The sequence below is a fragment of the Alexandromys fortis genome, unplaced genomic scaffold (assembly GCF_014885135.2).
Source record: "Alexandromys fortis isolate MF-2015 unplaced genomic scaffold, M_Fortis_MF-2015_v1.1 scaffold_11, whole genome shotgun sequence".
NCBI lineage: Eukaryota > Metazoa > Chordata > Mammalia > Rodentia > Cricetidae > Alexandromys > Alexandromys fortis.
In genome coordinates, this window is record NW_026067912.1 from 10,032,257 (window position 1) to 10,057,305 (window position 25,049).

At 42.2% G+C, this 25,049-nt stretch overlaps 1 protein-coding gene across 3 annotated transcripts in view; it reads left to right on the top strand.

Annotated features, from left to right (window-relative positions):
* Window positions 1-25,049, top strand: part of Tenm2 (teneurin transmembrane protein 2) — a 424,931-nt gene that overhangs the window by 34,919 nt on the left and 364,963 nt on the right. For all 3 annotated transcript variants that reach the window (XM_050138699.1, XM_050138700.1, XM_050138701.1), the window contains exon 2: window positions 20,208-20,417. In XM_050138699.1, the coding sequence (XP_049994656.1) occupies window positions 20,208-20,417 (210 nt within the window). The remainder of the gene's footprint in view (window positions 1-20,207; window positions 20,418-25,049) is intronic.

Sequence of the window (25,049 nt, forward strand, 5' to 3'; positions counted from 1 at the left end):
ACCTTCTCCCTCCCACTTACCAAATGAGGCAAAGAATGAATCCTTACCTCACAGGTGAATGTTAATTACTGTTTGCACCGTGCTTTGAGATCCACAGATGAAAGCAGTCATAAAAACAAAAAAAAAGTGTTATTACATCGAGAATGGTTGTAGAGTCTCATTTAGCTCTGGAAACCGATCAAGCAGGAACGTTGAATCATGAGATGCAGGATGGCTAAATATTACACTTGTTATAATTAATTTGAGCTTAAGTTTCAACATAGTGACATGTTTCTTTTAAATAAAGTTAACTTCTCTAAGGGTGAATACATCTATATGGGTCTTAATTTTCAGCGGGGAATGAATTTTTTTCAGATATTCAGGGGACAGGGAGAAAAATACATCTCTGACTTATGTTGGGAAAATACCTGGGCAAGTGGCTTACTTTTCTCTTTGACCCCAGGAGCCTATGACAAGAATGCTCACAAAATGATGGGACTTTAGATCAGGAGCAAAATTTGAAAGACCTAGAATCCTTTCTCGTGGACCAGCAGAACATTGTCTCTCTGGTGACCAAGGCAGAGATAATGCCGTGATTCTGAGCCTGGTACCTTATAAGGGTGCCAACTCTGATGTTAGTCAACAGTCATCAGAGAGCTCTGTTTTCCCGTTTTGTCTACTGTTATATAATAATCCCTCTCTGCACACAGACTGTGGTAGGCCCCCTGGAAGAGGGAAAGAATTCCAGATGACAATGGTGTAGATTGTAGTCACCTAGCAGGAGGCTGAGAAAAAATAGTTATTCATTGAATGTGTGCAGAGTAAATGATCAAGAGGCTGGCTAGTACCCTGTAAAGAATGATGGAGCACAGGCCTATGGATTCCCTAACCTCGGGAAGAGCTCTTGATTGGGGAGACCTCCATAAATGCAGCATACACAAGGCTTAATCTGTCTTCCTTAACTTTCATCATTTCTAGTTGTGACAGCTAAGCCCACTCACGGAAGTCCATTTCTTCTTCCTTGGGTCATGACTCGATTATCTGAGGATTGCTACACCTTCCCCTAGCTCTTTTCCTAGATCAAGAGCTGGGCAGCCTTTCACCTTATTTCCACTGCCCACATCCATCTTAATTCCCTCCCCTGCGGCAACTCAGTGTCTTATCCAGGCTCTAAAGATATCATCAGCCTAGAAGGAAAAGGACCAGGCAGCTCCGATGTGCTCATGTCAGCGTGGTGTGCTGTAGGCGTGTCCTTCCTGTGCCAGCTCCTCCTCCTGTCGCCCATTGCATGGACCTCTTCTTTCAGAGGACACATGTGTGCATCCTGAGAAAACCCAGGATTTTAAAGAGCCTGGTTTGGGCAATAAAAGCATGATGTTACACTCATGTCTGAAAAGGGTATCTGTCTTACACATGCTACATTACGACTGTAGAATTCTGACTCGGTTATGATTTCCTGGGAAGCCAGGTTTTCTTTGTCTTAGGTTAGGCTTTGGGTTTTCTGCTTATCTCCCAACTTGAATATCAGGGAGGAATATTATTGGAAGTCAGATTCTTCAACCTAGGTCAACAGTCTCCTATGAGGTCTAGAACACACCATTCCTTTCTTTCTGAACCACAGTTTTATCATCAACAAAGTGAAGTGTTGGGTCAGTTAGCTGCCCTGAGGTTTCCTGCTAAAACTAGTTTGATGGGTTTGTAAATAGATCTCTTTGACTTTCCATAACTCATTCTGTGATTCCCCCCCCCCCTTACCTCTGGGGAAGAATACTAGTTCAAAAGCTACTCCAAATAAAGGAATTGCATAGGGGGGTGAGCAGAAGGTCAACGCTAGCCTCAAATTCAAGGCTTTACAGCAGAACCACTTGTGAGATGTGTGCAAGGCACCGCTATTCTGCAACTGTAAAAGATGGCCTTGTTTCCAAAAGGAGGAAAAAGTGTGAGTCGTTCGCATGCGTCAACAGATGCTAGCTCCTCGGTCCCGCCACCTCTGCCACCATGACGCTTGCGGCTTGCACACACAAGCCTCCCTATGCAAGACTACAATGGCAATCCATCATGCCTCCTGGCTCCCAAATTCCTCACTCACTGAGGCTTTCCAGCATCTCCACCCTGCTTGGTAGTTACATCTGGCTTGGCAACACGGATGACTTGAACACAATCCCTGCTTTGCCTCCTGGCAGCCATTCTCTGGTGATGCCTACTGAAGTCTCTGCCCACTTCCCTTTCTGTTTGATTCCTTCTTCTTCCTTTCACTTTCAATGTCATTGCTGCCTTTATTTCATTCAAAATGGCTCCCAACATCAGGCATATGCACTACAGGGTTAGGAAGGGTAGATGCTCCCGGTCCTATGTTAGTGATTGTTATTTCAGTGCCGCGGAGAGCAGTGCCCGGGGTGGTGGCCAGGAAGCATTTTATTGTAGCCAGCCCTCGCCTGTGGCTTTGAGGCTCCTGTTCAGAACCCCACAGGTGGTCGGGAGGACAAAAACTCTACCCAGAAGCTGTGCAGTGAGATCCCTTCTCCCAGGAGTGCAGGAGCCAAGCTTTCCATCGTGCCTTTCAAAGACCAGATTGCATCTGGGCCCGGATGGCTGTCATAATGTCAGCCCACTTGGCATTTACCTTCTTTTCCCAGGCTGACCTCTGAAGATAGGGGCAGGCTCTGGGGGCATTGTTCTAACCACGCACACGCTCCAGCCATTGTTTCCACGGAGGAGAGCTGCCGGTTCCCTTCCAGGCCAGCACTGTAATTTTATCAACTCTGGCTCAGAGAAGCCTATATTTATAATGCTAATTAGGAGGGCACACATTTAATTTGAGTGGAAGACTGTTTGTATCTCACTGAGCCTGATAGCACAGGGCTCAACCGACAGCACTCAGAGGCAAAGCAGGCCTTTCTCCCTTCTCCAAGTATTTGAAACAGGGCTTACTCTTGCCAAACAATTTCTCTGTTGGATTAAAAAAAGAGAGAGAAAGAGCGAGGGAGGGAGAGAGAGTACTGAATGCATTGGAGCTTAGAAAACTTTGCATTTATCTCCTGCCTGCATAATATATTCCTCTGTGCACTGAGAAAACATGCCTCTTATGTTATCTAATTGTTTCCTGACACATTTAGCAACATTTCACACTCTTTAAAGTGACATTAACATTGCTGACAGTGGAGGTACTTTCATTAGATGGGCTTTGAGTTGTAGCCAGTATGCACTGCAGGTCTTCAAAAGGCTTGTAAAACGCAAGGGAGGCATTATTTATGAAAATAGAGCCTTCGCCAACACTGCCTGTGGGTGCATATTAATTTTGCTGACACTGGTCAATTTAGGGTGTGTGCGCGCGCGCACACACACACACACACACACACACACCTTCTTGTCAGCTTTTGACATCAGAGTCCAGTGACCAATTCATGAAACCCCTTTCTGGTCACATATTTTCAACAACAACTAACCAGTGTGCCAGCTCAGATACAAATTGGTCATTTCATACCAACATTAGAGGCTGAGTAAGCATGCAGCCGACTCAAGGTGAGCATGGCCATCTGCCTCCAACTATGGCAGCCATCCTCTTCTTCTCCCTTGCAGCTTGCCCCTGGCTTTTAAAAGGCTGCCTTCTAAAAACTGTTCAGAACACCAGGCTATCTGCATTGACACATAGTATTCCTGGAGAGCTTTGATAATGAATCTTTTGGAATCAAGACTTCCACAGAGACAAAGGGAGAAAAATTTAAAGCCTTATTTTGAGGTCCCTGGGGGGAAGAAAATGAAGTCAAGCCTATAGAAGGTCAGAAAAATACAATTGTATATGTCTGCTAGGATACAAACGCTCATTTGAGGCTGGCCTAATTGTTGATTCCCACGGGACTGAGTTTGCTCTCTATTGCTGTGATAAACACCATGGCCAAAATCAAAACGGGGGAGGAAAAGGTTTATTTGGCTTGCATGCCCTGATCATGGTCCATCATGAAGGGAAGTCAGAGCAGAAACTCAAGGCAGGAGCTGAAGCAGAGGCCATGGAGGAACACTGCTTACTGGTTTATTTCCCGGTGCCTTCCCCAGTCTGCTTTCTTCTACAACCCAGGACCACCCGTCCATGACTGACGCCACTCACAGTGGCCTAAGCCCTCCCATATCGAATACTGATTTCAAAATTACCGTCCCAGACTTCCTCACTGGCCAATCTGATAGCGACATTTCCCTTCTTCTCAGATCACCCTAGCTTGTGTGGAGTTGAATAGGGGAACGCTAACCAGCACACCATGCTTGTCAGGGAAGCAGAACAATATTTAAAGATGATAGGATTTAAAGCTGAATGGGGCACTCAGTGCAGACCATTAAGTCCCCTCCACACTGCTAGCCTTTCCAGCCAGCCAGTCCATCCTGTCTCAGCCTCCATAAAATGCATGGCTCCTCCCTCTCTGTATCTCTAGCATTGAAGGACACCATGCAGCCATTGTCACCTTAGTTTTACCCATTATTTACTGTGTGATTTTTATTATACTCCTAGATCTCTACAAGCCTCAGCGTACCCCCATAAAACAGGAATGATAATAGTACCTGCCACATAGATGCGATGAAAGGATTACATAGATTATCAGCCACAAAATAGACTAACTATATTGCCTAGCACATTTATCAGCACTCAATATTCAAGCACTGTAAACAAATGTTAGTCTCTTTCACTGTGGTAGAGGCACCATTGCAGCTAAGACTCCAGTCTTTATCTTGGGGAATTTTTTTTTCTTTTGACTGAGTTTTGGTAGGTAGAGTCTCAAGGCATCTAATCTTTACCATCTTATTAAGAACCATCCAACAAGGAATAAGCAGACTGTGCGGATGTTGGCAGCCAAGAGATGAAATAGTTCATGTATCTGCTGCCCAGAGCTCGTGTTTTATCTTGGCTGTCCCTAAAGCACATAGCAAAACACAGACATACGGGTGAGAACTGTTTGCTATCTGCAGACAAAGCCTTGGAAAAGGAATGCCTCCAATAATGGGAGTGCAAGCCATTACCATTTGTAGAGCACTTTAACATTTGCAGTGTGCTTTCATATATGTTATGATTTAATCCTCAAAGGGTCCTGAAAGGGAAGTACTACATCCATCTCCTTCCCTTTATGCATGATAATAATACTTACCATTTACTTCAGAAAGTTCACATAAATGTCTCAGTTAATCCTTATAATAACTGGTGAGGAATGTTTACACACATTTTGTTTATCAACAGTCGAGCCCAGAAAAAAAAAGAGGGGACTTGTCTAAAGCCACCCGGTGGGTCAATGACCAAACTGAGATGTGCATTTCAGTGTGGCTCTGATACCAATTATATTATCATTCCAGTAACGGGTACCTCATACCAATCTTTAAATAAAGATTCATTAAATTCCATCCTCATTTTCTCGGAAGGATGGCATGAGCCCTGGAGCCTGAATAGCTGAGTTCAAATTCTTCCTCCCTTTCAACTTATAGCCCCACGACGTTCAGCTACCTCATCCTTAAAATGAGATGATGTGGCCTGCCCAAAAAGTTTCTTGTGAGATGAAATTTAAGAATGTGTATAAGAACTAAGATCTTAAGCCTTGGCCTTGTGTAGCGGGAGAGCTTGACTCATCTCGGGAACTGGCAACACTGTTTTCACATTCCCATTTTACTGGGACCTGCAGGAGGACCACACTAAAGTGAATGATACATTAAGATACATTATGAAGCATGTTTGCTAACACAGGCTTTGGAAATGAGTCTTTAGCATGGACGTAGGGATTTTTCAGCCTTTCTGGAGAACTTTTCTTCCCACTCACTGTTTGTAATGACTGTAATGACTGTTATATTATGGAACTGGTTTAGGCAGGGCAGGGACACCACTCAGTGTGTCCATTGTCTTCTGCCTGTTGCTCGGTTGCCTTAGAAGAGGACTGCGGTACCCACACAAAGCAGGGAATTGATATTCTCCGCCACTTGGTTCTAAATAGGCAACATATATTTAAAATCAGAACCAATTCTGTTCCTGCCATGCCTACATTATTGTAATAACTAAACTGCTTTTGGTTTCTTTTGTAAGTTCCTAAAACCAAAGACAAACAACTGCAGTGCCTAGCAGCGAAGTCAACACTAAGAACATTGATACAAATCTGCTAAGGTTTTGGGAAAGTATTGCAATTGACCAATCATGATATGATTCATTGTGTGCAAATTTAGGCTGGGCAGAAGTATAATCCACGGTCTCTGTCCTGTGCCACTCAGGGCCTCATGAAAGACAAGTACATAGGCTCATGTGCTCCAAGAACAATGGCAGAATGTTAGTGTTCATTGTCTCAGACACCAGTGAGGGAGTGGTGAAAACTTACCTGTAGGAAGGTGGTCTATGATCAGAAAACTCTAGGGAGGTTGGGATGGATGTTGAGATCATTGATTCATAAAGGGAATATGTTATATGAACAGCGAAGGAGAAAATGAATGAAATACAAAGATTAGTTGCATTTAAAAAGTAATGGGGAAGTTCTATGCAAGAATTCAATCAAGGAGGCCTGAAAGACAGAAAGCTCAATGAGGAAAGGTGCTATGCCGAGCCTAATGACTTGAGTTCAATCCCTGGGACCCACATGATAGAAGGAGAGAATTCTTTTTTTAGTTCACTTGTTTTTAGCTTTTTAAAATTGTTTTATATTGAGCTATATTTTCCTCCACTCCCCTCCCTTCTTTCCCTCCTCCTCTTCTACTGTCTCCCATGATCCCCACGCTCCCAATTTACTCAGGAGATCTTGTCTCTTTCTACTTCCCTTGTAGATTAGATCTATGTATGTCTCTCTTAGGGTCCTCTTTGCTGTCTAGGTTCTCTGGGGATGTGAATTATAGGCTGTTTTTTATTTTTGTTTTGTCTGCTTTATGTCTAAAAGCCACTTACAAGTGAATACATATATTTGTTTTTCTGGGTCTGGGCTATCTCACTCAATATGATGTTTTCTAAATCCATCCATTTTCCCACAAATTTCAAGTTGTCATTTTTTTTTTCACTGTATGGTACTCTATTGTGTAAATGTACCACATCTTCTTTATCCATTCAAGGGGCATTTAAGTTAAAGGTTCTGGCTATGACAAACAATGATGCTATGAACATAGTTGAACACATGTCCTTGTGGCATGATTGAGCATCCTTTGGATATATACGCAAAAGTGGTATTTCTGGGTCTTGAGGTATGTTGTTTCCTAATTTTCTGAGAAATCGCCACACTGATATACAAATGGGCTGTATCAGCTTACATTCCCACCAGCAATGCAGGAGTTTTCTCTTTACCCCACAACCTCTCCAGCATTAGTTGCCATCAGTATTTTTGATCTTGGCCATTTTTTCAGGTGTAAGATGGAATCTCAGAGTTGTTTTGATTCGCATTTTTCTGATGGCTAAGGATGTTGAGCATTTCCTTAAGTGTCTTTTGGCCATTTTAGATTCAGCCATTGAGAGTTCTCGGTTTTGGTGTGTACCCCATTTTTTATTGAATTATTAGTTCTTTAATGACCAATTTCTTGAGTTCTTTGTATATTTTGGAGATCAGCCTTCTGTCTGATGTGGGATTGGTAAAGCTCTTTTCCCATTCTGTAGGCTGCTGTTTTGTCTTGTTGACCATGTCCTTTGCTTTACAGAAGCTTGTCAGTTATTAACTGATTCTCTCAGTGTCTGTGCTACTGGGGTTATATTGATGACGTGGTCTTCTGTGACAATATGTTCATGTGTACTTCCCAATTTCTCTTCAGTAGTGTGGTACAGTGGTTCAGTGTGGTTGGTTTTATGCTGAGGTCTCTGATCCATTTGGACTTGAGTTTTGTGCATGGTGATAGATATGGAACTATTTTCATTCTTCTACAAGTTGACATCCAACTATGTCATCACCATTTGTTAAATATGCTTCCTTTTTCAATGTTATATTTTTTGCTTCTTTGTCAAAGATCAGGTGTTTGTAAATGTCTTGGTTGATATCTGTGCCTTCTATTTGGTTCCATTGGTCCTCCTGTTTGTTTTTATGCCAATACCAAGCTGTTTTCATTACTGTAGCTCTGTAGTAGAGTTTGAAGTCAGGGATTGTGATGCCTGCAGAAGTTCCTTTATTGTACAGGATTGTTTTGGCTAGCCTAGGTTTTTTACTTTTCCATTTGTTCCATATGTTATTTCAAGGTCTGTGGAGAATTTTGATTTTGATGGGCATTACATTGACTCTGTAGATTGCTTTTGGTAAGATTGCCATTTTTACTATTTTAATTCTCCCTACCCAAGGGCATGGGAGATCTTTCCATTTTCTTGTGTCTTTTTCTATTACTTTCTTCAAAGATTTAAAGTTCCTGTCAAACAGGTCTTCCACTTGTTTGTTTAGAGTTTCTCCAAGATACTTTTTGTTATTTGTGACTATTGTAAGAGGTGATGTTTCTCTGATTTCTTTCTCAGCCCATTTATCATCTGTGTATAGGAAGGCTACTGATTTTTTGAGTTAATCTTGTATCCTGCTACATCACTGAAGGTGTTTATGAGCTGTAGAAGTTCCTTGGTAGAATTTTTGGAGTCACTTATCTAAACTATCATATCATCAGCAATAGTGAGAGTTTGACTTCTTATCTGATTTATCCCTTTGATCTCTTTTTGTTGTCTTATTGCTCTAGCTAGGACCCCAAGTACTATATTGAGAAAATATGAAGAAAGTGGACAACCTTGTCTTGTTCCTGATTTCAGTGGAATTGCTTTGAGTTTCTCCCATCTAGTTTGATTTTGGCTGTTGGCTTGCTGTATATTGCCTTTATTATATTTAGGTATGTTTCTTGTATCCCTGTTCTCTCCAAGACCTTTATCATGAAGGAATGTTGTATTTTATGCAAGTTTTTTTCAGCATCTAATGAGATGATCATGTGTTGTTGTTGTTGTTGTTTCAGTTTGTGGATGTAACGGTGGATTGCATTGACAGATTTTTGTATGTTGAACCATCCCTGCATCTCTGGGATGAAGCCTACTTGGTCATGGTGCATGATTTTTCTGATGTGCTCTTGAATCTAGTTTGCCAGTGTTTTATTGAGTAGTTTTGCATCAATGTTCATGAGTGAGATTGGTCTTACTTCTCTTTCTTAGTAATGTCATTGTGTGATTTGGGTATCAGGGTAATTGTAGCCTCATAAAAAGAGTTTGGCAATGTTCCTTCTGTTTCTATTATGCGGAAAAATTTGAGGAATACTGGTATTAGTTCTTCTTTGAAAATCTTGTAGAATTCTGAGCTGAAGCCATTTGGTTCTGGACTTTTTTTTTTTAGTTAGGAGACTTTTGATGACCATTTCTACTTCTTTAGCAATTATGGGTCTATTTAGTTTTTGCTTATCTGGTCTTGATTTAATTTTGGTAACTTTCATTGAGAAAGTTGTCCATTTCCTTTAAGTTTTCCAAATTGTGTAGTACAGGTTTTCAAAGTATGACCTGATGATTCTTTGGATTTCTTCCATATCTGTTACTATGTCCCCATTTTTGTTTCTGATTTTGTTAATCTGGATATTTTCTCTCTGCCTTTTGGTTAGTTTGAATAAAGATTAGTCTATTTTGTTGATTTTATGGAAGAACCAACTCTTTGTTTCATTGATTCTTTGTATTCTTTTCTTTATTTCTATTTTGTTGATTTCAGCTCCTGGGTGAGTTTGCTTCTTTTTGTTCTAGAGTTTTCAGGTGTTCTATTAACTCACTAGTGTGGGATTTTTTTCCAGCTTCTTTATGTAGGCATTTAGTGCTATGAACTTTCATCTTAACACTGCTTTCATTGTGTCCTATAAATTTGGGTATGTTGTGTGGTCATTTTCATTGAATTATAGAAAGTCTTTAATTTCTTCCTTTATTTCTTCCTTGACCCATTGGTGATTCAGGTGAGTATTCTTTAATTTTGATGTGCTTGTGGCCTTTTTGAAATTAGTGTTGCTGTTGAGTTCTAATTTTAAGCCATAGTGATACTATAAGTTAAATCAGGTTATTTCAATTTTTGTGTCTGTTGAGGTTTTCTTTTTTGCCTAGTATGTGGTCAGTTTTTGAGAAGGTTCCATGAGGTGCTGAGAAGAAGGTATTTTTTTTTTATGTTTGATGGAGTGTTCTGTAAATCTTTGTTAAGTTCATTTGAGTAATAACGTCTGTTAGTTCCCTTATTTCTGTCTGACAGACTAGTCCAGTGGTGAAAGTAGAGTGTTGAAGTCTCCCACACATAGTGTGTGAGGTTTAATGTGTGATTTAAGCTTTAGTAGTGTTTCTTTTACATATGAGGGTACCCTTGTATCTGGGGCACAGATGTTCAGAATTGATGGATTTTTCCTGTGACTAATATGAAATGTCCATCTTTTTCTCTTTTGATTGATTTTAGTTTAAAGTCTATTTTGTTAGATATTAGGATAGCCACACCAGCTTGTTTCTTAGGTCTGTTTGACCTTTATTCTGAGGTGATATCTGTCTTTGAGGTTGAGGTATGTGTCTAGTATGCAGCAAAAGGATGGATTCTGTTTTAGTATCTAATCTATTAGCCTGTGTCTTTTTATAGGTGAGTTGAGTCCATTCATATTAAGGGATATTAATGACCAGTGATTGCTAGTTCCTGTTATTTTAGTTTTCATTGCTGGTGATGTCGCTGTGTGTGTGTTTCCCTTATTTGGGATTTGCTGCTGTGAGATTTTTCTATTATCTGTGTTTTTGTGGATTAAGCTAACCTCCTTGGGTTGGAGTTTTCCTTCTAGTACTTTGTGTAGGGCTGGATTTGTGGCTAGGTATTGGTTAAATCTGGTTCTTTCATGGAATATCTTGCTTTGTTTGTCTATGATAATTGAAAGGTTTTTCTGGGTATAGTAGTCTGGGTTGGCATCTGTGGTCTGTTAGTGTCTACATAACACTTGACTAGGACCTTCTGGCTTTCATTGTCTCCATTGAGAAGACAGGTATAATTATGATAGGTCTGCCTCTAAATGTTACTTGACCTTCTACCTTTGCAGCTCTTAATATTCTTTCTTTATGTTTAGTGTTTTGATTATTAAGTGGCGAGGGGACATTTTTTTTTGATCCAGTCTATTTGGTTTTCTGTAAGCTTCTTGAATATTCATAGGCATATCTTTCTTTAGGTGGGGAAAGTTTTCTTCTATGATTTTGTTGAATATATTTTCTGTGCTTTTGAGTTGGACTTCTTCTTCTTCTATCCCTATTATTCTTCAGTTTGGTGTTTTCATGGTGTCCCATATTTTCTGGATATTTTATGTTAAGCTTTTGTTAGATTTAATGTTTTCTTTGACTGATGAGTCTATTTCTTCTATCGTATCTTCAACACTTGAGATTCTCTCTTCCACCTCTTGTATTCTGCTGTTTATGCTTGCATTTGTGAAGAGCCAATTCTTAAAGGTTATCCTCTGACTTCCACATACAACTTCTACATGCATGACATGGCATATGCCCCCATACACCTATATGAAATTAATTAATTAATTAATGTAAGTATGAATTAGAACAGTGTTGTGTATCTAGTGGGCAGCCTTGTGAAAACTAAGATGTGTGACATGAAAAAGTTTGTGCATCCAGAAGTATGTTGGGTTTTATATAGAAGAGAGACAGAAAGGAGAGACAACAGAGACTAGACATCCTGAACCATATGTGTTAGATGTTTTTTCGGATACTGTAACAAACACCTTGAATGATCAGTTTATAAAGAGAAAATGTTCACTTTGTCTTATAATTTGGAAGGTTTCTGTCTATCCGTGAGTGCCCTATCTTATCTGAGCCTATGCTGAGACCACACTGCATGGTTAGAGCCCATAATGGAGCCAAACTCTCATGGGGACAGATCAGAGTGCCTCACCACAGTATCCTACACAGGGACACCCCCAGTGACTCAAAAGCTTCTCACTAGGCCCCACTCTTGAAGTAAGCTAGTCTCTCTCAATAGCATCACACCCATGACCAATGTTTGCAACATGGCCCTTTGGAGGACATTTAAGATCCAATCTATGGCATGCTGCCTAGACTGTGCTCTTCAGTATGGTAATCATTGGCCTCATACTACTTAAATAGAAATCTGTTATACACAATGAGAGTTTGGCTCCTAGTTAGGCTGGACTCATATGACATGTTCAGTGGGCATATATAGACAAGGAGTGTGCCCACCCCCACAGAGCATTATGCCAAGCAGTACTACATTTCAACAAATGATAATTCTGTCAAATCATCAAGATACTAATGAAGGGGCAAATAGATTTTCTAGGCAGAATGTGTTTGAGGAACTAGAAAGAGGATTCCACAGTTAGTAACACTTGGTTCTCTTAGCAGAAAATCTCAGTTCAGATCCCAGCATGCTCATGAGGCAACTCAGAACAGCCTGTAACTATAGTATCAGGAGAGTGAAGCCTTTTGGCCTGCAAGGCACCTATGGGCTATACACTTGGCACACACACACGCACACACATCTCCAAAAAATCTCCAAAAATTCATTTCAAAGAAAGCATTTGAAGTTCCACAACATGTTAATAAAAAGTATTGTCCCTGCCTACAAGAAAGATCCGTATCCTCACACGAGCAAGCTACGCTGAGTCATTCCATTTTGCCTCATGAATATGAAAGACACGGCCTAAGGAATTACAGAAAATATTTCACAAGTGAACTCTAACCTCCATCTCTATAACCTGATCTGAATCTGACACCTCCTAAAGTGCAGAGCTGCTTGGGAAGTGTGATGTGTAAACACACATCCTGGTGAGATGTAGTGGCAACACCCAAGTATACACAGCCCCAAACTGCGAAGGCAGTTCCTGCTGGTGCTCCTGCATCAGGTCCAATGGCTTGCCACCTTTCCAATAAGTTAAGTGCAAGAGCTTGGGTGCAATAGCAAGGGTTCTGCCAGCAGCATCTTTGGAAAATAATTTGTTTTCAAGACAATGCTTAACTGGGCTCTGCTTCACTGAAGTGGGAGTGAAGCAGGCAATTAGGTCTCGCACTAGAAAAACAATCAAAAATTTCCACGGCACAATAGAGAATAGAGCGAACCCAGTTAGCCCAGGACTACCCGCACTGAGAAGACCTAAGAGGCCAGAATGCAAATCCCTTGGATGAGGGCGCATAACCTAGAACTGTGTTCTAGCATTGAGTCTCCTTCCATAGTAGAAGCTCTCAACTCCTTCATGGCATGCAGGGCTCTCCAAGCTCCCGGGAAGGTCTATGCCTCTCAATAACTGATTACACTCACTGCAAGCAAATTTCACTTCTCTCAAACATGCATAAGTCCCCATATTTGATTCCTATTGATAATATAAATTTCCTCCTTTGATGTCTACATGTGGGCAAGAGAGTGCTGATAGAATCACACATTTTGCTCCTAATACATATCAACTGCTTCTTTGGTTTTGGGACTCAAACTCTAGGACTTGTGCATGTTAGACAGGTTCTATACCCTGAGTCACACCCCACGGATCTGCCCAGTTTTTATCAGTCAAAAAAAAAGCAACTGAGTTGATGTAATACTGACCAGAACCACATTGTGTATTCTGATCCCAAGCCACTACACATTTGATTTCGGGGTTTCTCAGCCCACTTCATGTGAGGATGGGCCATTCTTCCTTATGAGGGACTGTCCTGAGACTTGTAAGGTGGTTAGCAGCCTCCCCAACCTCTGCCTACTCAATGCTAAAAGCCTCCGTTCCCCTGCCACTACTGGTATAACCTGCAGACATTACTATCAAATTACTCTTGTGCAGCAGCAATAATCCTCTCGTGGAGATGAAGTGATATAGCAGGAGATTGAACGGAAATATTTTTAATTGGGAAGATAAATTTATATAAAACTAAAATATATAGTATGAAATCTATATTTTAATTTTGAGATGCTTCACTTACCAAATATCATTTTTGCATTCTGCAGTTATGATTAGAATTTCTTTTGGGTGTGGAGGTGGTTGTGTTCTTAAAAAGCATTTGTGCTCTGGGGAGGCCGAGGCAAGAAAATCATGAATTCAAGGCTGGTCTGAGCTCTGTCATGATACAGTGGCAGGAGAACACAGCTATCTTTGTTCTGCAAACAAACATTTAAGATGTAGGAAAGAAATTCAGTACCCCCAGTCACGGTGGCTTTGTATCGATGCGTTGAGGTTGAGTTTCTTGCAGTACTGAGTCCAGAAAACTTGCTATCTTTTTTTTTTTTTTTTTTTTTTTTTAGTTTTTCGAGACAGGGTTTCTCTGTGGCTTTGGAGCCTGTCCTGGCACTAGCTCTGTAGACCAGGCTGGTCTCGAACTCACAGAGATCTGCCTGCCTCTGCCCCCCGAGTGCTGGGATTAAAGGCATGCGCCACCATCGCCCGGCCTGCAATGTTCTTATAAGCACATTGGTTACTTCCCACAAGAAATACTTTCTCTGGGATCCCATGTTCCATCTCCTGTTATTTAACAGGAAGGGACTCAGCCTAAAGACCATGCAAATTCTTTTTCTGGGGGCAGAATGGCTGGAATCTGTTTCTAGTTCCGCTAAATGACTTTGTGGTGTTGGCCATGTCGTTTTTCCCACTTGGGCTTGATGATCAGTTTGAGGAAGGCTGATTTCCCGCCTAAGTGGCAACAACAGACTCAAAGTTGGGTTAAAAGAGGAACATAAAAGGTTGGCGTGGGGAATCAATTGATTCATATTTTGAAAAGTTGGGGGGAGGCTGGGGTGCTTCGGGTTTGGCTGAATCTGGCTGTTCTACTGACATTAATCAGTAAGTTTTCTTCAGCTTCCCACTTCCCTTCTCATCTTCCATTGACTTTATTCACAGACAAGATCCTCTCTCCCCCTTGGTAGAAAGACACCCACAGCCGTTCAAGCCTCACACTCTCCCAGAATATGGCTTGGTGAAATAGCTAAATGGGCTGGCAGGGATTGCAAACCGTCGTTAAGGAAAGTTGTTTAAATGCTCTAGTCCGCTGTTTTGCTTGAACTCAACAATGGACACTATTTTATGAAGTCCTTAAGGTTATGGCACCATAGGGGATTTTCGGGTTTCTGCCTATGGTTAGCTACCTCCTTGGGGTTGAATTCTGTGGTGTATGCCAGAAGAGCACCAAGGTGCACTTTTTGGCCACCAGTAAGCAATACTTGTGTAGGTACTAGTAGAATGAACCACGTAAGGCTAAGGTTTGAAGACTGGGGTTCAAACTGTAGCTTCCGAGCTGCTAATGGGGCAAGATTTGATCTCAGCTTCTCCTACCTATAAATGGGAGAAAAATTAGAATGTAATTAGTTCTTGAAAGTTTTGTGGGTGTTAAAGGAGAGAGTGTGTGTGAAATTATTTAGTTCCGTGCTCAGCATAAAGCAAGATCTCATACTACATGGAATTGGTGAGGAGTGTGGAAGTTAATGCCATTGTCAACCCAAGGAGCTCTAGAATCATCTTGGAGACAAGTGTCCATCTGGGTGTGCTTTGGGGGTGGGGGTTACCTAGGTCATTTGAGACAGGAAAACCTACCCATTATGAATAGTGGGGTCCAGAATCTGTGTACGCCTTGGTCTTTGCCTCCTGACCGTAGATACAACGTGACCTGCTGTCTCAAGCTCCTCCTGTTCTCATTTGAACTAAGAGAGCAAAGGAAGCCTTCCTTCCATCGGTGGCTTTGGCTAGGTATTTTGTCACAGCAACATGACAAGTAGCTATCAGAGCACTGATCAGATTTATCTTTGTATTCCTTTGTTCCTGGTGCCGCTTTTTTATTTTGTCATGTCTTAAGTGTATCTCTCTGCTCCACCAAATATCCTGACACCCCGTCACTGCATAAATCAATTATGTATTGCCTACACAGAACACTTTAATATCAGCTCCCTATCAATCTTTCCCAATGAAAAAGAGCCAGTTATTTCAAGTGAATTTGGGGCCATTGTTCTCTGGCACACCCTCTGTCATCAATTAGGGAAGATATTTCAAATGGCCGGGTAGAGCATCAATTTCGCTGTGACTATTTATCGTTTGGGGAGGAGGAACAGAAATGGTAGCCTTTTGAACTTGTTGGATGAAGTCTCAAAGACGGGGCCTGAATCTGTGTGCACAGCAAAATGGCACTGTGATGGACATGATGGGAGTTGGAGCCCGATTCCCACCACAGACGGTGTGTGGTGAAGCTTTCAGGACGACTGCAGTGGGAGAAGACCGAGAACCTGGAGCACGGATGGCAAATCAGCCCTGGACATCTGCTGCCTCTCCTCGTCCAAGGCTATGTGTTTTCTAATGGATGATGTCACTCTCTTCCCACTGGAAGCAAGTGCACACCAGAATCCTTCTCCACATGGCATTTCAACAGCCATAATCCGTCTATCAGACATTGCACGGAATTGCTTTGTCTGGCTTCAGGTCTAGCTATAACAGAGTTTTTATAACAAAATCTTACTTGTCTGAAGACAGATATATTAGCAAACTGAATTAGTCTCTTTGCTTAAGGTCATGGAGGATCCAGTCGTGCAGTTAATCAGAGTTTGATTTACATGGGGGATCTTGGAAAACCCATGTGCATACACATTTACACGTGTGCAAGACCATAGGAGCTTAATAAATGACATATTGCTGCCTTTGCGTGTACCTTTTTGCTTTGTGACCAATCAGAAATATGGCTTCCTGTCCATTTGCTGAGGACTTCGTACTCATTCACAAAGAAGCTGGGGAACCCATTGGGAATGAGGAGTTTCTGACATCCGTATCCTGGGAACCAAGCTAGAACATGTCACCTGGTTAGCTGCTTGCCCACCCTAAGGTTTTTTTGTAAGGAAACAGAGTCCACAAAGGGAGCCAGCTAAGTTCCAGCTTTCCCCCCTGTACTTTGGAACCTGCTTGTATCTACACAGATGGTCTCTGTCAGTTGGAATAATCAGGGGCAAATGTAGCCTAAGCCGACAAAAGTAGCAAACGACCTAACAAATAGAGAACAGACCACTGTTTGGGTTGGGGCAGATCTAGGGACTCAGAAATTTTCCAAGTAGTGGCAGGTACCAGCATGCAGAATGAAAGAAACAACCAAAGCAAAATGGAGGAATTCAGAGGAGTGGGGAGCTACCGAGAGTCCCACGATGTTATGATGCAGAGTCACAGTACACAAAGCAACCCCAGGGCTTCCATCGTGTTGTGACTCTTCTTGCCTTGTCAGTATTTGTGGATGTTAAAAAGTTCTGTTGTTTGCACTTCGTGAAATGAATTCACACCGAACAAAATTCCCAGAAGGTCGTGTAAAGAATGATTTCACAGCAACTATCCTATCAGGCTCCTGGAAAATTGCACTTGAACCTTAGTTCCACCTCAGTCACTCAAAGGAATTTTTTAAAAAAAAAGAAATTGGCTCCCAGCCATCCTTGTTCTTCAACATTCGGTTTCAGACATGCCTCAGTAGCACACACTTTAAAGCCTTCCTGCTAAGTGGACATCAGCACTGATGTCACAGGACCTGGGCAGGACCCAACTGCAGTCAGAAGCCTTGAAGAAGGGTGGAGGGTAACGTCGCTACAAACATCAAAACAAAATAACAATGAAAACTTTGAACTCTGACCCATGATAGTTGCTATGTGTGGCTGTTCAAAGATGTGCCCTGCTCCTATCTGGAAAAAGCCCTGGGATTGGGGAGAGGCACCTTGAAGTATCTCTCTTGTACAAATTTCCTATATTATTATAGTTATTATTTTCATTCCCATATTACCATGCTATTTGGGCAAGCATCATGTATAGGTGCAGGGTGGATTTGAGGAAGACAAGCCTAAGTTTAAGCCCTGCCCTTGACATCTTGCTGACGGTTGAACTTCTCTTCTTTGTTTCCGTTTCCTCATCTATAAAATGAAAATATTCTATTGTCACACGTGATGGGGATACGTGGTCATCCCCACCTAACGAGGTTGTTTTGGAGACTAAGAGAGATGGTGCAAGCAAACAAACCAATGCAGCAAAGGGAGAGAGAGAGACCATGCAATAATCAATAATAGTTCCAATGGTGGTAGCTATAGTTTTATTGTTTGAAGAGAGAATTATTGACTACATGCTCACATTGATTCTGATAAAACTCCATGGCACCCAGTCCAAAGCAACTGAAAAAAAAATGCCATCTCTTATATTATTCCCTAACACCTGCGAATGTATTGCATGCTTCAAATCAAACTCCATTTGCCCACGGACTTCTCAGGGATGGTTTGTCATCATTTCAATTATGTTACTGATCAAGAAACGTATGATTTAGGCTTTAGGACTGAAGAGATGCCTCGGTGGCTGGGAGCAGCTCTTCCAGAGAACCCAAGTTTGGTTCCCAGCACCTACATTGGTCAGCTCGTATCCACCCTCATCTGGCTTCCATGGGAACGCGCACATACATGTAGGAACATACTTAGAGACATAGAAATTTAAAACCTAAAAGCCATTTAAACTTTAAAAGTATCTTAATCTCGTCAGCTTTGGGTCGCTTTTGGTCCCTCCAAAGGGCGTCATTTCTGTCCCTGCAAAGGGTGGCGTGCTAACGGTGGCATAAGTCCTCATTGCTACGGTTCATCGTGTTCTCTCCCGCCAGAGAGCATTTTCTTCAGAGACATACTTAAGCTTCCGTTCTTTCAGGGATCTTTCTTTTCTTGTCTGCCCTGACCGCTACCAAGCATCCCCTTCCTCCGCCCCTGTCGTATCCTATGCTGGCGCACTCCACTGCCCTGCTTTTTATCACCTGAGCCCTGCTGGTTCCTCACCCCTCAGAGGAGGTCTCGATGGCGGGGGATCCTTAGGCTTCAGCAACACACATGCCCTTGTTGAACCCAAATCATCCATCTAGGTCACCATGTAGTATATTTCATATAAATTCAGAAAATGCAGTTGTGAAAGTAGCGGCAAGCGTTGGTATCTACCTGAATGTTTGAAAATACCTCTGTGTACGCAGTTCTTCAGGAAAGCGCAATTCTTCAGGCATAGACACTTTCCAGGATTGAACTGTTTGTCTGAATCTCATTTGTTTTCCAAACATCCTACCCTCCCCTTCCCACCCCAGCTTCATGGGCTGCTCTTCCTTGCTCATTTCCGTTAGTTTGCTTATGAACAAACCAGCCGGTCACCAATTCTGATGACCCTAAATACAAGGATACAGTTGGTGATGAACACATAATAGTTGTCATTGCTCAGAAGCCGATGTCAGGAGGCCGATGCCATGGAGAAAGAGGATCCACTAGTCGTCCGTGTGAAAGGGACCTCCTCTACCCAAGGGCAATTCCACGTTACTGGCATGACTGCTGTTCCTTCTGGCACGGAGCAGCCATGCTTTGCCGCATGGGAATCTGCCATGACGTTCAAATAAACCATGTGATACAATGACTGACCGACTCACTGGCATGAAAACAGGGGCCCTCTCCACCTGTTTTCACATTCTGCTCTAAGCTAAAGGATTTGGTCTTACTGTAGCCACCTTATTTCTTCACTGAGGATACAAGTCTGAGCGACAGATAATAACGTCTATGAGGACATGTAAATGGGCAGAGAGGCTAGAAAAAGTAGCTCCTGTTTCAAGTAGGCAAACACAGAGAACTTTACTGGAGAGAAGCCGAAGTCTGGAGAATATTGGCCAGGAGGTAGAAGCAGTGGGGGTAGGGAGGAGGATCCACTAAGTTGGGAATGCAAATCTATGTAAAGGTGGGGTGACTTGACATGTTCAAGCAAGAGAAATAAGAATTCTCAATTGAGTGGAGAGTAAAGAGCCAGGTGGAGAGGAGGAAGGGTGCCCTCTGGGTAAAGGAAGTAGGCGAACAGCTACCATCCAGAGAAGGCAGAGCATGCGTAGCATTGTAAGGAGTTCAGATTTCTTTCCCCATACAATGGAAAGTTGTTAGAGGGTGCGAAGATAGGGCCTGATTTCTACCTATGAAATGCCATCTTAACTTCTGTGGGAAAGAGATGGAATAGTGCCAAAGTTGATGGGCAATTTCGCAAGAACAGTTATTGGGAGACCAGCAAGGAGATGGTTTAGGGAGAGATGAGGAAGGCTTAGATAGAAAGAACTAGACTTTTCTAGACTGATTTTGTTCAAATGGATGCCCTTCTCTGAATTATATTAATAAAGGATCAAGTATCATATGTATTTGGGATGTTGAAGAAAACATCAAAACCATTGTAAAGCTCATCTGGAGCGCCTCATTAACAGATATATTATATATTGTGAGCTGGTTTCAATGTGACTTTCTTAGGATGCTCTCATGACACTCATTGCTGACCTTTGACCCCTCTGTCCTCTTTCCCAGGTCGTCCCATTCCACCTACATCCTCGTCTAGCCTCCTCCCATCTGCTCAGCTGCCTAGCTCCCATAATCCTCCACCAGTTAGCTGCCAGATGCCATTGCTAGACAGCAACACCTCCCATCAGATCATGGACACCAACCCTGATGAGGAATTCTCCCCCAATTCATACCTGCTCAGAGCATGCTCAGGGCCCCAGCAAGCCGCCAGCAGTGGTAAGGAAACTCTGTGGTGTCTGAATGTGTGCTGTGTTGTGCCTGACCTTCATGAGTCTCCCACAAAGGGACAACTATTGACACAAAGAAGGGGCGAAGGTGCTGTGGGAGGCATCAAGGTGAAAAGCATTCGTCATTTTCGTGGTGTGGCCGTTCTAAGATGCATCTGTTGAAGGTCACAGCTGTTGGGGAGGTTTTTTACTGATTCAAACAGTCTCTGAGCCTCCTTTTGTGGGAGGATTTTGCCCATGGCTACTTGTGAGAGCGTGCTGGGCTCAAAGGTGAAGTGTGGGGAGACATGGGAATATTGAATTTTGTATTACTCTGATTCTGGTCACAGCCAAGTGACCCTGGACACCCTCACACGCCCTATTCATGTGCCTCTTAGTTCCCTTGCTTTTTTTTATCAGTAGCTTCTGACTTCCCCTTCCTTGCTTGTTTTATATAGTTTTGCGATTAAAATGTGCTCCCTTGACATGATTACGAAATATCGTGCGAAGACTGAAGTGTTTGGGGTACGACCTCTCTATGACCCTCTGCTGGTGCCCTTCCCTTGAATTTAACGAGCTGATCACGAGGCACTGGGATAAACACAGCTTCTAAATTCAGAGGACTTGTTTGGGTTTTCATGTTCACGGGACAGCAGGAAGGAACACGAGGTTCCACTCTACTTTTGAGGATTTTGTGTCTCAACTCCTCCCACTCTCTACGTCTTAGATAGAATTGGCCCAAGTACAACAATAGCCAGGCCTTATTTTGGATTTATCCCTTGGTAGAATGTACACCTGAACAAATGAATATAGAGGAGGGCCCAGGATTTACCTAAGGATTCAATACCCATGACCTGGAGGGGAGGTTGTGGCACAAATGAACTACTCTTGACCCAAAGCTTTGGCACTGCCTTCTGAGACAGCCCCTTGTGATGTTCATCAACCCACTCATTAAGAACAAGAGAGAGGGGCTGGAGAGATGGCTCAGTGGTTAAGAGCATTGCCTGCTCTTCCAAAGGTCCTGAGTTCAATCCCCGACAACCACATGGTGCCTCACAACCATCTGTAATGAAGTCTGGTGCCCTCTTGTGGCCTGCAGACATACACACAGACAGAATATTGTATACATAATAAATAAATTTTAAAAAAAAATTTAAAAAAAGAGCAAGAGAGAGAGAGATTTGCATGTCAACAATACTCTCCGAAAAGACTGCTTTGGCTCTATCCATGAATATAAGCTACCAATGGTCCCAACCTCTCAAATTATAGAGGACCTCCTAAATATATTAGGATGATTCATTCAGAAAATGGACTGATAGACTGCTACTTATGATAGCCCATGCCCTTCTTCAAAGCCAGGCCTGATATATTTAGCAAACTCATATTCTTTTTTTTTTTAAAAAAAATTATCTAATCAAATCTCTCATCAAATGAGCAATCCATTGTTGATATTATGAAGGCCTTTAATCTACCATAAATCTTTATTAGAACTCATCAGAGCTTCTAGTTTGAGAGAAATGTGATTATGGCACTCTTAAAATGACATTACATCATCGGGGTGATTGGTTTATCATTTGGAGAAGAGACATCAATCATAACTAACATAACCACACAGTAAATGAATTCAACCTTTCTACCGTGGAACAATGACACCGTAATTGCTCAAAATCAGGCTTAAAATGAAATCGGAAAATGCTCTTTCTTCAAATATGATGTTAACTTAATGGAATATATTATGAAAAATCATGTTTGAGGAAATTCTATATAATTAAAAATATGTGGAAATATATTCCCTTTTTTTCTTTCATCAGAACTTGATTTTAGCAACAGCACTCTTTTTCTCTTATCTTTTTTCTTTCTTTTTTTTCTGCAGCAGAGATTATGTTGCATTTAATTGAACTACCCTCGCTTCTGTTTTGCTACTTTTTATTTCATACTATGTAATCGTGATGAATATTGTATTATGAAGGACAAGAGGCTTTTGAAATGAGGTGCACCTGCTGATCGCTTTTGAAAAACAGACAATTATTAAAGAGAAAGTGAGCTTTTAAAAACAACATCCTTTTTATGCATGTATGGATGCCCAAGCAAAGATGATTTCCATAAGCGAGGTCAGTTCTTATCGCTGGGCCATTCAGAATGTTTTCTTAGTGATAGCACACAGGGTGATCTCTTTCCTTTTTGGACGGCTGTATCAGATTGTAGGTTGTCAATACAGGTTTTTCTGTTGGCTTTGTATAAAAATCAAGGGCTCATCATCTTGGTGAACGGAACAGATCTGTATGTTTAGAGCCAAAATTATTCATTTTTCATCAGTTCCACCAATTTGTTCAGCTCACTTAAAAAAAACTGATAGTGGTTTTAGCTCCACCAATAGGAAAAAACTGCCATGGCAAATGTGAAGGTCCAAACAAGAGCCCGTGCTCATACGACTTCTCCAGCAGAGCGGAGACAACCTGATTGGATAGTAGCCTTGTTCCCAACAGACTCTTATCAGAGGGTGTGCGAAGGCTAAAGCAAGCAGGTCGTCACTCAGCGTCCCCACTCCTGCCTGGCTAAATGAGAACTTGCCCGGCTCGTGTATGTGCGGACCACTCTTGTGTGTGCGTGTATTTCTAGTGGAATGGATTTGGGGTCCAAGGCAAATTGGGGCTTCTATCAAGATCTGAATGCAGTTGCCATGAATTTAAATTTGACATAAAGGATTGAAAATGGAGTTTGACACCAAAGATGCAGACTGCAGAGGGGTGCTGGGGTATCTTCAATTGAGTTCGATGAAAACGGCTGAATGTGTCAGGCGTCGTCACAGCCCCGGCACAGGGCCCCTGTGTTTGGGTGTGTTAAGTTTAGCTGGATAATTACACAGAGTATTTTTAAGTTGGTCCCTTGGCATTGACACTGGAATCTTAAGATCAGGGAGCAGGTCAGACTTTGTTGGGGATCCCCCGCCCCGCTTCGTTAAAATACCTTCCAGCATATTCTGCCCATCCGCAGCAGGAAAACATTATTTTTTTGCCCTTCTCTTATTATTTTAATGATTTGATGTCGTCAAAGCCTGTCCTTAGGACAGTACAGCACACATTTATTGCCCAACAGGCCTCTGTTTCGAAGAGATGACCTGGATATAAAACCCAGGAACGAAAATGTTTTTTCCCAACACTAAAGTTCCTCAAAGCAACAACCATCTCACCTTTTTGTGTCGCTGGTCATTATTTTCTGTGACTATGGTGCCTTCTTTAGCACATGGCACTAAACTCTCATCACCTTTCCAGCCAAGTTGCTCTAACCTTCCACCTGTGCCAACCCAGAGATACACAGGTGTCGTTGGAGAGATGTTTCCAGAACTGATATTTTGCTTCCCTGAAACATTTGCTTCCCTACAGCTGAGCTCAGGCCAGAAGCTCACCCTCTCTTTTGACCTTCTGCCAGAGTGGATTAGTGCCTATGCTGTTTCTTGTATATGCAGCAGTATACTTTAAATCCTATGATATCACTCATGTGGAAAAACATCTGGATGCCAGCAGCAGCAGAATGGAGGGTCTTACATCTGGGGGGGAAAAAGGGAGGCTTCCTTTAAATCATCATATCAGATTTGCACTGTTATCAACGCAGGAATAAAATATATAGGCAGTCACATGAGTCCAAAAGATCTGGCTCACCTCTCTTCCATAGAGAGAGTTGAGTTTTGGTTCTTTGTGTAGACTTGGAACAGTCATCGGTAACACCATGCTGAATATTAGAAATGAAAGCAAGAGGCCCTGACAGGAACCTTCCAAAAAGTCCTCATCAGCAGAGAGAAGCCATCCAAAGATGGAGGGAGGGGTCCACATTTGCAGGGGAACAAATGGGATATGCCCCAGGTCTTTTGTAAAACAGCAAGAGCTTGGGTTACTCTACTCTACGTGGCAACAGCAAGCTCCAGTCTGCAAACTTTTGGTTTGCAGATGGTGACCTATGGATGGCCTTGCCTGCCTCATTTATGGCTTCCTTATCCAGGTGTATGGAAGGCATGTTGATGTCTGTTTGCACGCAAGTCAGGGCCAGAGATCAGGTTCAGGTGTCATTTCCCAGGTGCCGTCTGCGTTGTATTTTTTGAGACAGGATCTCTCTCACTGGCCTGGGGCTCACTAAATAGACTGGGCTGGCTGCACGTGAGCCCCAGGGAGATGCCTGTTTCCATTGTCACAGTGTTTGAATTAAAGGCAGGCAGACAACTGTGACTGGATTTTCACATGTGTTTTGGGCTCAGGTCCTTGGCTTGCAAAGTCAGTGTCACACAGACTGAGCTATCCTCCACCATGGTCTTACCTAGCTATCTTAATGATTGTCCTGTTTAGCTGGAATCAAAAAGAAAAAAAAGTTCTGTTTCTTCTTCTTCTTCTTCTTCTTCTTCTTCTTCTTCTTCTTCTTCTTCTTCTTCTTCTTCTTCTTCTTCTTCTTCTTCTTCTCTCTTTCTATCTCTGTGTGTATATTCCTATACTTTCTTCTTTTTTGTTCTTTCTTTCCTTCCTTCTTTCTCTCCCCCTCCTCCCTCCCTCTCTCTCTTTCTCTCTCTCTCTCTCTCTCTCTCTCTCTCTCTCTTTCTCTCTCTCATTCTTTCTCTTGATCCTCCCTCAAAACAGTTATTTCTAAAACCTCTGAA